At 34.1% G+C, this 13732-nt stretch overlaps 2 protein-coding genes across 2 annotated transcripts; one reads left to right on the forward strand and one right to left on the reverse strand.

The window, feature by feature from the left end:
- Nucleotides 1-4263: 4263 nt before the first annotated feature.
- Nucleotides 4264-5583, forward strand: LOC134221616 (transcription initiation factor TFIID subunit 5-like). Its single transcript, XM_062700805.1, has 3 exons — nt 4264-4319; nt 4376-4948; nt 5217-5583. Exons 2-3 carry the CDS (start codon nt 4698-4700, stop codon nt 5581-5583), a joined length of 618 nt encoding a protein of 205 aa, XP_062556789.1. The 5' UTR covers nt 4264-4319; nt 4376-4697.
- Nucleotides 5584-10417: 4834 nt separating this feature from the next.
- Nucleotides 10418-13476, reverse strand: LOC134219817 (small ribosomal subunit protein eS24-like). The gene has a single exon (XM_062698681.1). The coding sequence runs from the start codon at nt 12964-12966 to the stop codon at nt 12631-12633; it is 336 nt and encodes a 111-aa protein (XP_062554665.1). The 5' UTR covers nt 12967-13476; the 3' UTR covers nt 10418-12630.
- Nucleotides 13477-13732: the final 256 nt, after the last annotated feature.

Genomic DNA, 13732 nt, shown 5'->3' on the forward strand with positions numbered 1-13732 from the left:
GCGCCAACTTTTACGGCAACCATGGTTTAAAAGCTGCGTATCACTCTGAAATTAAAAGTTTGAATACTCAAACCAAAACTGTTGAACTGTCAAATCTAAATGTTCACACTGTGAAAAATATGAGTGGTATATTGCTTTTTGCATTGAAACTTTTCGTTTCGTCACTGAAACCATTGACACTTGACTTCAGCGACTGCTTCCGCGATAGAGCATTTGTACATTTTATTCACTCATACATCTATATTTCTGTCAAAATATGCATTTGACAACTAAATTTTCAGCTAAAAGCTCTATTTTTTGACACCGGTGCACTCACACAACCAATCAACATCAGTTGTCAAAAAATCAGGAGTACCAACATGACCACTATCTCCTTGTCGCCGAGTCTGGCGCTGAGTGCTCGGCGCGGAAACCAAAAGGTGGGAATAAAATTTTGGGGCTTATGCGCAATATTTATTTTCAATCCCAAATTAATTATTCATTATCCCAAAAAGTACATCCTAAACCCCATCGATTAATTCTTTTCTTCAAAATTAAATTATGTCTTAATGAATAGTATTTCCTTTTTATTGCTGTAATAAATTATTCCGGAGATTATTCCAGTATTTTATCCTGAAATGTGGCCGCTTCGCCAGAACAATGTAGGCAATCATTGGAGTGTGCATCGTAGTCGTCAACATGCACCATTTTTCCGTTAGTTTCGGCCTCCGAAATACGAAGATTATCTGGAAACAGAAAACAGAAATCTTATATTATGATATGCAAAAAATTCGGCCAGCGAACGTAGCACCCTTATTTGTTTGTTTTCGTCATTGAAACACTGGAGTTATTCGTTTTGGTTGGCTGGAATTAGTACCGCGACATCGCAATTTCTTTCTACACAGAAAGAAAAATCATTAATCAAATTAAAAAAATCGTTGGTTAAAATAAAAAGTTTCGTTGGTTCTTTTTCGTAGAGAGTTGCGTGTGTTCAAAACAAAAGTACCCAAACTTTTAATTCACCAATGGTTCAAAAGTTGTTTGCTGCTCCAAAAATAAAAGTTTATACTTTCAAAATAAAATTGTAGCACTGTCAAATAAAAATGGTCACATTATGGAAAATATAGTGCAAATTTTTTAATTCCAGAAAAGCTCACTTCATCCCTCATTCTTGTTTTTTCCCTTCAAAATCTTAAAATAATCAGAGTATACAGTTTCAGCATGTTTATTTCATAACGAGTTGCATAATTTATTAGTTAGCTTTGTTAAAATTGATCAGAGTTAGATCACATTAGATCCTTTGTCAGATTTCCAAACAAAAGGGCCAGAGCCTCGGCCAGAGCATCCGAACAGCTGCTAACCGACTTAAAATAATTCAGCTTTTTGGGGTGCGCTTCGTGCAGATATTTGGTCATTGCGCCATGGATTTCTCTTAGTCAGAAACGCCGAAATAAACAGATTATCTGTAAAAAAAATCTTGCATAAGTATTGATTTACACTACGCCATTGAATCATGGAAATTGGGCGCTTAGATAACTCCGATCTTTAACGTTTAAGATTAAAGGAATTGAAATTGACTTACCTGGAAATCGCCTGATGTCCTTCTTTATTCTTCGGCTCAAGATTTCGTTGAAAGTTACAAAAATAGAATACTAAATATGTACTTTTTATACCCATGACGTGGCTATACTTTGCTCATAGCGAGCGCTGCTGATTTAGTCGCTGTCATATATAGACACTGAAAGGAAAAAAGAGATGAGAAGTGATATTTTCCTTTTCTTGTTGTTAATCGTTTGATATGCTTTAAAAGTTTAACAACTTTCAGGTTGATAGAAAGAACTTTTAATGTTACTTTGGGAATAGGATAAAAACAACTTTTAAATAAAAAGGTAATTTTTAATAAGAATAATTTTACTCTTATTTGTAGGAAAATGAGGCAGCTTTCAAAATAAAAGTGCATAATATTCTATAAAACCATGTTTGTTCTTTGTGTGTACGGATCCCTTTTATGTTCATGTTTTAGCTTACCTTTTGTTCTGGCTCCGATAGATGAGCAATGGCGTGCCCGATGGTCTGACATTTCTGCGGCGTATTATGGGCTGGTCAACAAGCCTGAAATCCAAATGGGACATTTGTGAGGCACTTTTGCTAACTGTTAGCACTCGGCACCACCAGTTTTCCGCAATCGCCAACACCGAACTCTTATTCTACGGTTCTGCAGTCACTCTTGCTTGCTTCGATTGGAAACATATTTCTGTTTTGTTATTGTACGCTATGCGAATGAGAGGAGAGCCAAATCGGCTATCGATTTAGAGCGCACTGTGACTGACACTGAATCAATTAATGGTCAAAAATAATTTTAATCGATGCGAACATATATATTTTCTTGTGAAATAAGTTTTTTTTAAATAAGTATAGCATTTTTAATCCGAATGTATTGATATTTTAACAACAAATTAATAATTTATTAGCTAACTATCGAAATAAATGAGCTGGTTTGGTTTTTAACCACTTCATGTATTCCATAGTGGAACTGAGAGGAGCACTAAGTTTTTTTTTATTTTCTCTTTTTGCTCAATGGTTTATCGGTGATTGATTTGACACTTCTGCAATTTTCAGGTTGAAAGGAAGAACTTTTAAATATAAATAAGGAACAACAAAAAATCAACTTTTAAATAAAAAAATTACTTTTACTAAGATCAGATTCATTTTCATTTTCAAGAAAATAATGTACTTTTCAAGGAGAAAGTACAAAACATTCTTTAAAACCATGTTTGTTTTTTGTGTGTAAGGCTGTGCAGGCTGTCTGCAATGCTAATCTTATTTGCAAATCGCAATAGACCAATGCAAGATCTTAACTTAACCTCACTTATTTGACAGTTCACAGAGCTTGTTTACAGGGTGTTAGAATTAAAATTGATCAGCCGGAAATAAAAATCCGTAATTTTCGCTCAAAATCATATTGACTATTCTAGTGATATGCTTTAATTCCTAAATACCATAAATCAATCACGAAAGACATCAATATTCTTAATTAATCGCAAAGCAGTTTTTCCGGAAGCTGCTCCAGAGACTAAGTCCCTGTAAACAAGCTCTGTGAACTGTCAACCTACGTCATCTTGCACTGGTCTATACAATGTTCTTGATTTCTCGCTTAACTTTTCAAAAGGACCTAAGTAACATTTTTTTCATGAATTCTCGCTTAACTTTTCAAAAGGACCTAAGTAACATTTTTTTCATGAATTAATTTGAGTACATACTGCAATCAAAAGCTTTCATGTTGTTCTGTTGATTGCGCTATTTAAATTAATTCATGAAAAAAATGTTACTTAGGTCCTTTTGAAAAGTTAAGCGAGAATTAATCTGAATAGCGCAATCATCAGAACAACATGAAAGCTTTTGATTGCAATACTCAAATTAATAATTAATTTATTAATTATTCATGAAAAAAATGTTACTTTAGTTCTTTTGAAAAGTTAAGCGAGATTTTATCTGCATCGACAAAAGATATTTTAGTTACTAGATAAAGATTGTCGCTACTGTTCCCTTTGTTCTGCTGTCCGAAACATGTGTGGTACATACCTGTCAAATCGTATGGATTTTCCTTCTTTGACATTTAGCTCCCCTATCCTCGCCAGCAAAAGATGTTCCGGACAGCGACGACAGCGACAATCTTTATCTAGTATTGCAGTTTGCCTTAAAACATGGATTATCGATGCACTTCGATAATCACACTTTTTTATTGCGTGTACACAGTTGCCGAATTCTTTTTCGCGAATCCTACTAAATAATATTATTTTCTGAAGGAAATAATTATGAAAACTGCACAACTGGCAACCTTGGCCATCATTTAGAAGGAGAAAATGCAAGAAGTTGCAAAATGCGAAAATGTCAGAAAAAATGTTCAAAACAAAAGCACGTGGTTCTCACACCGTTTGCTTTCGTCTGACATTTATCGATGTCAAAATCCATTGTAATCGACACCGTCACACTTTTGGTCACAGTTTGGAACCGTCACACTTTCAAACTGTGTTGTTCGATTTAGTGTGAACAGCGCAATAACTAAAATATCCCAGCAACCAATCTGTGAGATGTTAGACACTGGTTAGGGTATGTTATTTATGCTACGGCTCAAAAACATAACCATTTTTATGATTTTATGCTGATTCTAATTTTCTATTCTACTTTGACAGTTCTTTCAATTTTCTCTGCCGGCCGGCATCTGACTACACGAGCGTTAAAAAACAGTTTTCAAGTGTTTGTTTCTCGCGGTTCCTGTTCCCTGATCATCTCAACAGAATTATTAAACACTCAGCAAGGCCACCATCATCAATAAAGTGGTAAGATTTGGTCCGAATAGCTAGGGAAAGTGTGCTAACTTCTGGAATTGTTTTAGCCCTGCAAGAGGCGGAAGCGAACATACGGTGAAGAAGCCGAGCGAGAATGTTTGTTGGTGATTTATTTTCAGCATTTTCAGTAACTCGTGAAAGTGATCCGGATATTTACGAAAATTCGTACATGGCACTCATCTGTACAAACAAACATCTGTTCTCCGACCTGTACGATGGAGTTGCTCGTAGGCCCAGTGTGATGCCACTTCCGGTGTGATGATCGGCGAGGCCAAAACACTCGACAACAAAGTGAAGGTTTAATATGGCTTGTTGAAGGAACCGGATGTTCAGACCCTAGTTCAAACTCCCCCTGAAGAAGATGACGACATGGATCCGAATGCTCCAGATAAGCCTAAAAAGGAGAGGCCAAAAAAGGATCATCTGTTTTCGAAACAATCGAAATCCGATCCCAATGCACCGCCGCAGGATCAAATTCCGTTGCCAAAGTTGAAGGACGTAGACAAGGTGGAAAAGATTAAGGCCCTGAGGGAGACTTCCAAGAGGGTCAATCTGGGACCAGACTGTTTGCCGCCCGTCTGCATGTACACGCTGCTTAACGCGAATTATACAGTAACTTGGTAAGTTTGATTGATGAAAATGTAACATTTTAATTGTTAGATTTTAATCAAGAAGCTATTTGTCCTTTTCGGTTCTGAAATTATTAACAAATTAAAGAAAAGAAAATAGAAATGATAAATTGTTAATCATATGCATTTAAAACATTGAAAATACTCGCCATTTTCGCAGCTGGCCCCCAATTTGATGCATTGTGCTTTTACTGTCAGTACTACTTATTGAAGTACAATTCTGAATCGGTTGATAAAACATTTTTTTTTATCTCAACAGCGCAGAGATATGCGAAGACTCCAGTCTTATTGCCATAGGCTTTTCCGATTCATCCATCAAAGTGTGGTCTCTGTCGCATATCAAGTTGCGAGAGATGAAAACAGCGGACATCTTGAAGGAAATCGATCGCGATGCCGACGATGTGCTGATACGGAAGCTGGATGATCGCAAGGCGGAAACGAGTCCGATGTTATACGGCCACAGTGGTCCCGTGTATCGCACTGCATCCTCGCCGGACCGCACCATGCTTCGGTCATGTTCGGAGGACAGGAGCAAAAGCAATGCGACGAACAGCGTCAGTGCACCGAAGTGGAAAAGTTGGAAAGAATACAAATCCATTCCGGTAAGTGGTGGCTTTGTGAATTGATTGAAGTGGATTGAGATCATGCATTAACCTTATCTACACTGCCTGTAATCGCATATCTGTCCCATGTTTGCTGAGTTTCCTATTTATATGGGACAGATATGCAATTACAGGCAACACTTAGAATTCCTCTGTGATTTACTCCATGATTTCCAAGATTCATTCCTGTGATTTTTTGTGTGTAATTACATGGTATGTTGTCTCAAGCTGGAATTCTTTTTTATTTTCTAGGTTACGCTGTTTGGAACCTGAGAAACCACGATTCTGGCGACGAGCTGACTGACGAAAAAACAGTACCGGAAGTTGGATACACCCTAGATACGCAGGAAAGTTTTAGTTTAGTTAGCAGTTTTGTTGTTGGATGGGAAGGATCTCAGGTCGTTGGACAGAGCGCCATTCTATACGTCTTAAAATGCAATGTGTGTTGCAACCACACATTGGCACAATTTCAGTTGCACAAAACAGTTCTTAACGGTACCAAAGCAAGGATTTTGCACTGGCTGAAGATGACTTGAAGCATCTTGTGCCTTAGATGTTTATTTAGTTTTAATTCAATTCAGTAGGTATAACTTTAATTTAATTTTAATTTAATTTTAATTTAATTTTAATTTAATTTTAATTTAATTTTAATTTAATTTTAATTTAATTTTAATTTAATTTTAATTTAATTTTAATTTAATTTTAATTTAATTTTAATTTAATTTTAATTTAATTTTAATTTAATTTTAATTTAATTTTAATTTAATTTTAATTTAATTTTAATTTAATTTTAATTTAATTTTAATTTAATTTTAATTTAATTTTAATTTAATTTTAATTTAATTTTAATTTAATTTTAATTTAATTTTAATTTAATTTTAATTTAATTTTAATTTAATTTTAATTTAATTTTAATTTAATTTTAATTTAATTTTAATTTAATTTTAATTTAATTTTAATTTAATTTTAATTTAATTTTAATTTAATTTTAATTTAATTTTAATTTAATTTTAATTTAATTTTAATTTAATTTTAATTTAATTTTAATTTAATTTTAATTTAATTTTAATTTAATTTTAATTTAATTTTAATTTAATTTTAATTTAATTTTAATTTAATTTTAATTTAATTTTAATTTAATTTTAATTTAATTTTAATTTAATTTTAATTTAATTTTAATTTAATTTTAATTTAATTTTAATTTAATTTTAATTTAATTTTAATTTAATTTTAATTTAATTTTAATTTAATTTTAATTTAATTTTAATTTAATTTTAATTTAATTTTAATTTAATTTTAATTTAATTTTAATTTAATTTTAATTTAATTTTAATTTAATTTTAATTTAATTTTAATTTAATTTTAATTTAATTTTAATTTAATTTTAATTTAATTTTAATTTAATTTTAATTTAATTTTAATTTAATTTTAATTTAATTTTAATTTAATTTTAATTTAATTTTAATTTAATTTTAATTTAATTTTAATTTAATTTTAATTTAATTTTAATTTAATTTTAATTTAATTTTAATTTAATTTTAATTTAATTTTAATTTAATTTTAATTTAATTTTAATTTAATTTTAATTTAATTTTAATTTAATTTTAATTTAATTTTAATTTAATTTTAATTTAATTTTAATTTAATTTTAATTTAATTTTAATTTAATTTTAATTTAATTTTAATTTAATTTTAATTTAATTTTAATTTAATTTTAATTTAATTTTAATTTAATTTTAATTTAATTTTAATTTAATTTTAATTTAATTTTAATTTAATTTTAATTTAATTTTAATTTAATTTTAATTTAATTTTAATTTAATTTTAATTTAATTTTAATTTAATTTTAATTTAATTTTAATTTAATTTTAATTTAATTTTAATTTAATTTTAATTTAATTTTAATTTAATTTTAATTTAATTTTAATTTAATTTTAATTTAATTTTAATTTAATTTTAATTTAATTTTAATTTAATTTTAATTTAATTTTAATTTAATTTTAATTTAATTTTAATTTAATTTTAATTTAATTTTAATTTAATTTTAATTAATCGACTGCTTTGAGCGTGCTTACAGCGGCACACTAGGAGTTAACTTTCTGAAATCAGTATGGCGAAAGGCATCTAAGGTTCGATTTCTCCAAATTAAGCACTTTAATCGAAAAAATATTTGGTAGGCGTAGTAGCGGACACCATCCCTCATAACCGGTACCAAATAGTTTTTCATGAAAAGTTTCTAATTTTGAGAAAACCAGCGTTAGATGTCTTTCGCCATACAAATTTCAGGCGGTTAACTCTTGCTGGCTATTTTGTGCATATACTATAGCGCCTGGATGTGGCTGCGGCGGGTAAAAAATCAGCCACTGCCAATAATTCATTTAATTTTAATTTAATTTTAATTTAATTTTAATTTAATTTTAATTTAATTTTAATTTAATTTTAATTTAATTTTAATTTAATTTTAATTTAATTTTAATTTAATTTTAATTTAATTTTAATTTAATTTTAATTTAATTTTAATTTAATTTTAATTTAATTTTAATTTAATTTTAATTTAATTTTAATTTAATTTTAATTTAATTTTAATTTAATTTTAATTTAATTTTAATTTAATTTTAATTTAATTTTAATTTAATTTTAATTTAATTTTAATTTAATTTTAATTTAATTTTAATTTAATTTTAATTTAATTTTAATTTAATTTTAATTTAATTTTAATTTAATTTTAATTTAATTTTAATTTAATTTTAATTTAATTTTAATTTAATTTTAATTTAATTTTAATTTAATTTTAATTTAATTTTAATTTCATTTCACAAACAGTTCTGCTGTTGAGATTTCGGTGAAATTTCACAGAAATCTGCGATTTATGCGGTAGCGGTATGGGTTCACGTACATTCATTTCATGCACTAAAAATTCACCGTTTCTCCAGGAATTCCTCCGATATTTTCCTTCCTTAAGGGATTCATCCTAGAGTTCCTTCAGGAATGCCTCCGAAAGTTCCTCCAGGAATTATGGAAGTTCCTCAATGGATTTTTCCATATGTTTTTCCAGAATTCCTTCGGAAGTTTCCCCAGAAATTCATCCAGAAGTTTCTCCAGAAATTCCTTCGCAAGTTTCTCCAGGCATTCCTCCGAAAATTGCTCAAAGAATTCCTCCGGAAGTTCCTCCAGGGAATCAAGGGCTGTTCCTCCAATGGTTCCTCCGAAAGTTCCACTAGGAATTCCTTCGGAAGGTCCTCTAGCAATTCCACCGGAAGTTCCTCTAGGAATTCCTTCGAAAATTCATCTAGGAATTCCTTCACAAGTTCCTGTAGGAATTCCTTCAGAAGTTCCTCTAGGAATTCTTTCAGAAGTTCCTCTAGGAATTCTTTCAGAAGTTCCTCTAGGAATTCTTTCAGAAGTTCCTCTAGGAATTCTTTTGGAAGTTCCTCTAGGAATTCTTCCGGAAGTTTCTCTAGGAATTCCTTCGGAAGATCCTCCTGGAATTCCTTCGAAAGTTCCTCCAGGAATTTCTTCGGAAGTTCCTCTAGGAATTCCCTCGGAATTTCCTCTAGGAATTCCTTCGGAATTGCCTCTAGGAATTCCTTCGGAATTTCCTCTAGGAACTCCTTCGGAAGTTCCTCTAGGAATTCCTTCGGAAGTTCCTCTACACTGACGAAAATCCAATCATATCCACTATGTGTGGCACACATAAATTTTGACTATAGCATTTCCCACATAATGGCTATGTGAATTCGCATAGCATATATGTGGAAACACATATAACCCTCATTAACTAATAACCTTTATGTGGATTCTCATATAGCGGGTGATTATTAACGCACACATAAAATTTATTTGTAATTTTCTTTAGATTTTTGCCAATAAAAATGTGTGGAATTTTATTAGTGTAGGAATTCCTTCCGAAGTTCCTCTAAGAATTCCTTCGAAAGTTCCTCTAGGAATTCCTTCGGAAGTTACTCTCGGAAATCCTTCGGAGGTTCCGATAGGAATTCCTTCTTTCGGAAGTTTTTCCAGGAATTCCTCCGGAAGTTTCTCTAGGAATTTCTTCGGAAGTTTCTCTAGAAATTCCTTCGAAAGTTCCTCTAGGAATTCCTTGGGAAGTACCTCTAGGAATTCTTCCGGAGGTTCTTCTAGGATTTTTTTCTTTCGGAAGTTCCTCCAGGAATTCCTTCGGAAGTTCCTCTAGGAAATCCTTCGGAGGTTCCTCCAAGAATTCCTTCTTTCGGAAGTTCCTCCAGTTCCTCCTTCGGAAGTTTCTCTAGTAATTCCTCCGGAAGTTCCTCTAGGAATTCCTTCACAAGTTCCTCTAGGAATTCCTTCACAAGTTCCTCCAGAAATTCCTCCGGAAATTCCTCTGTGAATTCCCTCGGAATTTCCTCTGTGAATTCCCTCGGAATTTCCGTTAGGAATTCTTTAGGAATTTCCTCTAGGAATTCTTTCGGAAGTTCCTTTAGGAATTCCTTCGGAAGTTCCTCTAGAAATTCCTTCGGAAGCTCCTCCAGGAATTCCTCCGGAAGTTCCTTCCGGAATTCCTCCGGAAGTTCCTCCAGGAATTCCTCCGGAAGTTCCTCCAGGAATTCCTCCGGAAGTTCCTCCAGGAATTCCTCCGGAAGTTCCTCCAGGAATTCCTCCGGAAGTTCCTCCAGGAATTCCTCCGGAAGTTCCTCCAGGAATTGCTTCGAAGTTCTTCTAGAAATTCCTCCGGAAGTTCCTCCAGGAATCCTCCGGAAGTTCCTCCAGGAATCCCTCCGGAAGTTCCTCCAAGAATCCGTCCGAAGCTCCTCCAGGAATTCCTCCGGAAGATCCTCCAGTTTATTTGCCTGGAAGTTCCTCCAGGTAATTCGTCCGGTAGTTTCACTAGAAAATTTCTCCGGAAGTTCCTTCTGGAGGAATTCTCAGTGAAACTCATGGAGGTATTACCTGCGAAACTTCCGAAAGAATTTTCAGAAGATCTCCTGGAAGATCTCTTTGCGGATCTCCTGGCGGGATTTCCAAAGCATGTGATGGAGGAAATTCCAGAGGAGTCACTGGTGGAATTCCTAGAGGAATTCACAGTGGAACTCTTCGAATAATTCTCAGTGAAATTCCGGGTGGAATTTCCAGGGAAACTCCTGGGGGAATTCTAAGTGGAACTCCTGGAGGAGTTCTCAGAATAACTTCTGGAAGAATTCCCAGAAGAACTCCTGGGGGAATTCCCAGCGGATCTTCTGGAGGAATAATCAGAGAAGCTCTTGGAGGAATACCCAGAGGAACCCTGAAGGAATTCCCAGAGAAACTTCCGAAAGAATTTCCAGAGGAACTCTTGTGGAAGTTCCCAGCAGAACTCCTGGAGGAAGAATCAAAGATACTTCAGGAAGAACTCCCAGAAGAACTCTTGGGGGAATTCCAAGTTCCCAGAGTTCCCAGAGAAACTTCCGAACGAATTTCCAGAGGAACTCCTCTGGGAATTCCCAGCGGAACACTTGGAGGAATAATCAGAGAACCTCCTGGAGAAATTCCCAAAGGAACTCCTGTAAGAAACTTCCGATAAATCTCTCAAAATATCACCTGGAAGAATTCCCTTAGGACCTCCTGGCGAAATTCCCAAAGCATCTGGTGGAGAAAATCTTAGAGGAACTTCTGGAAGAATTCCCAGTGGAGTTCCTCGAAGAATTCCCAGTGATACTCCTGGAGGAATTCTTATAGAAATTTTTGAAAGTATTTCCAGGGAACTCCTGGAAGAATAATCAGAGAAACTTCTGGAAAAATTTCCTGAGGAACTCCCAGAGAAATTTCCGAAAGAATTTCAAGAGGAACTCCTAGGGAAATTTCCAGCTGAACTCCTGGTGGAATTCACAGAGAAACTCCTAGGGGAATTCAAAGTGGAACTCCTGGAGGAATTCTCAGAAAAAAGTTCTGGAAGAATACCCAGAGAACCTCCTGGAGGAATTCCCAGAAAAACTTCCGAATGAATTTCCAGAGGAACTCCTGTAAGAATTCCCACCAAAACTCCTGGAGGAATAATTAAGGAAACTTCGGGAAGAATTCCCGCCTGAAGGAATGCCCATAGGAGCTCCTGGTGGAATTCTTCCATTAATATCTAAAGGAAACCCCCAGATAAATTTCTAGAGGTACTCCTAGAATTCCCAAACTAGTTTCTGACTTTGTTTCCCAAACTAGGGAGAATTTCTAGATGAGCTGCTGGCGCAGTGGGTCCCTGAAGAAATTAACTTATTAATTCCTAGATGAATTTACAGAGGAACTCCTGGAAGAAATTGCAGAGGAACTTCTGGAGGAATTCCCAGCTGAATTTTCGGAACAATCCTTAGAGTAACTCATGGAGGAATTTCCAAATAAGCTTCTGGAGCAATTTTCAGGAGGATTAATTATCAGAAGAACTCCTGGAAGAATTCCCAGAAGAGCTCCTGGAGGAATTTCATGAGGAACTTCTCAAATGTGTTTCTGGGAGAATTCATAGATGAGCTGCAGGAGCAGTGGGTCCCCTGGAGAAATTAACATACTCCTAGATGAATTTACAGAGGAACTCCTAGAAGAATTCGCAGAGGAACTTCTGGAGGAATTTCCAGGTGAATTTTCGGAGGAATTCCCAAAGGTACTTCTGGTGGAACTCCTAAAAGAATTCCCAAAGGAATTTCTTAACACTCGAGCTAAGGTCTAGGATTTTTTAGAGTACAACCGGAATTGTGGGATCTTTGCTTGAAGGAACTACCAGAGGTATTTCTGTTTAAATCATGCAAGAAGTTCTTGAAGAGAAAACAATGGAATTGATAAGGGATTTTATAAAGTGATTTGCAGAAGAATTACCGAGAGAATCTCGTAGAATTTCACGATGAAATCTTTATACAAACCTACGAAGAGATTTCTAAATTGATTCCTGAATCATAGAAGCATCCTACAGGAAGACACGATGTAGTCCCAGGAGAATTCAAGGAAGGTTCCTGTAACAATTTCTTGATAAAAATAGAATCATAAATTTAATTTAGATTAAGAGTGTTATATTTCCATTTTTTCCAATTCGACGGAGTGTAAACACAACTCCAAGCAACTCGCTTACTTCTATACTGCTTATCCGACCTTGGCCTTCTTGATATAGCACACCTTCATACGGTTCTTGCGTTCATTGCGGATCATCTTCTTCTCGGCGGCCCGATCGGTGCTTGGGTTCGAACTTCTTGGTATGTAGCAGATCAGCACAAAGCCGGTCGACTCACTATCACAAAGCTGGAATCCGAACACGAACACTACATCGGGAGTGGTTTTATGCATGGCTGCCAACTTGTCACGGATTTCCTTCTTCGGGACCCAAGCCATATCCGGATGCAGGATGTCGGAGATCATATGATTACGACTCAGCAGATGCTTGGTCATGAACCGGCGGATACGGATCGTTGCGATCGACATTTTGGTGCATCTCTTTCTTTTCTCATCACGTTTTCGCGCACGCACTTTTAGCAAACAAATTAATTAATTAAGGAGCACAATGAAAATTAAAATTGAACTTTGAATACACGATTTCAACATAAATTAAATTATTCTTCTAATTATTCAGTTTTATTTGTATCTAGCTGTCATTCGGAGCAGAAATGCACTTGTGTTGGTTAGATTTATTTCGCGCCAATACATGCACTTTTTGCTCGGATGACAGCTAGATGTAAATAAACCAGCATGAAATCCCACCCGAAACTACCCTAACAACTACCTAACCGCCCAAAGCAAAACATATCTAACGTTGATGTAACGTGAGTGTAACAGGTTAGAGGAAATTATGCACCAATCATAAACATACCTAACAAAAGTGTGTCATTCTAGCGTAACTTTAGCCTCACTTTACCCTAACCGTTAGTGAGAATGTTAGTGTAACTATCTAACAGGATAGACGCACATTATGCTCAAGTTAGAGTAACCTTCCTTGCTGGGATCTTTTGCATCGACAATAGGGTTGCTCAAGGGGTTGCTAGTTGGTCGGGCTACCATTCCGTAACGTATGTAACGCATAAATTTGACAGTTTCTGCAATAAATTTTGTTCTTCGTTTCACGAGCACGTTTGTTTTGTTTTGATTTTCAATAGACCAGTGCATGATGACGTAGGTTGACAGTTCACAGAGCTTTTTCACCGGGACTTAGCCTCTGGCGATGCTTCCGATAAAATTGTTTCGTCATTTTATT

The sequence above is a fragment of the Armigeres subalbatus genome, chromosome 3, assembly GCF_024139115.2.
Source record: "Armigeres subalbatus isolate Guangzhou_Male chromosome 3, GZ_Asu_2, whole genome shotgun sequence".
NCBI lineage: Eukaryota > Metazoa > Arthropoda > Insecta > Diptera > Culicidae > Armigeres > Armigeres subalbatus.

Excerpts from the sequence above, each read along its gene's own strand:
- LOC134221616 (XM_062700805.1), top strand. The coding sequence starts at position 4,698 with ATGGATCCGAATGCTCCAGATAAGCCTAAAAAGGAGAGGCCAAAAAAG. Across the intron at positions 4,949-5,216 it reads GCGAATTATACAGTAACTTG|CGCAGAGATATGCGAAGACT; the intron begins GTAAGTTTGATT and ends TTATCTCAACAG.
- LOC134219817 (XM_062698681.1), bottom strand. The coding sequence starts at position 12,966 with ATGTCGATCGCAACGATCCGTATCCGCCGGTTCATGACCAAGCATCTG.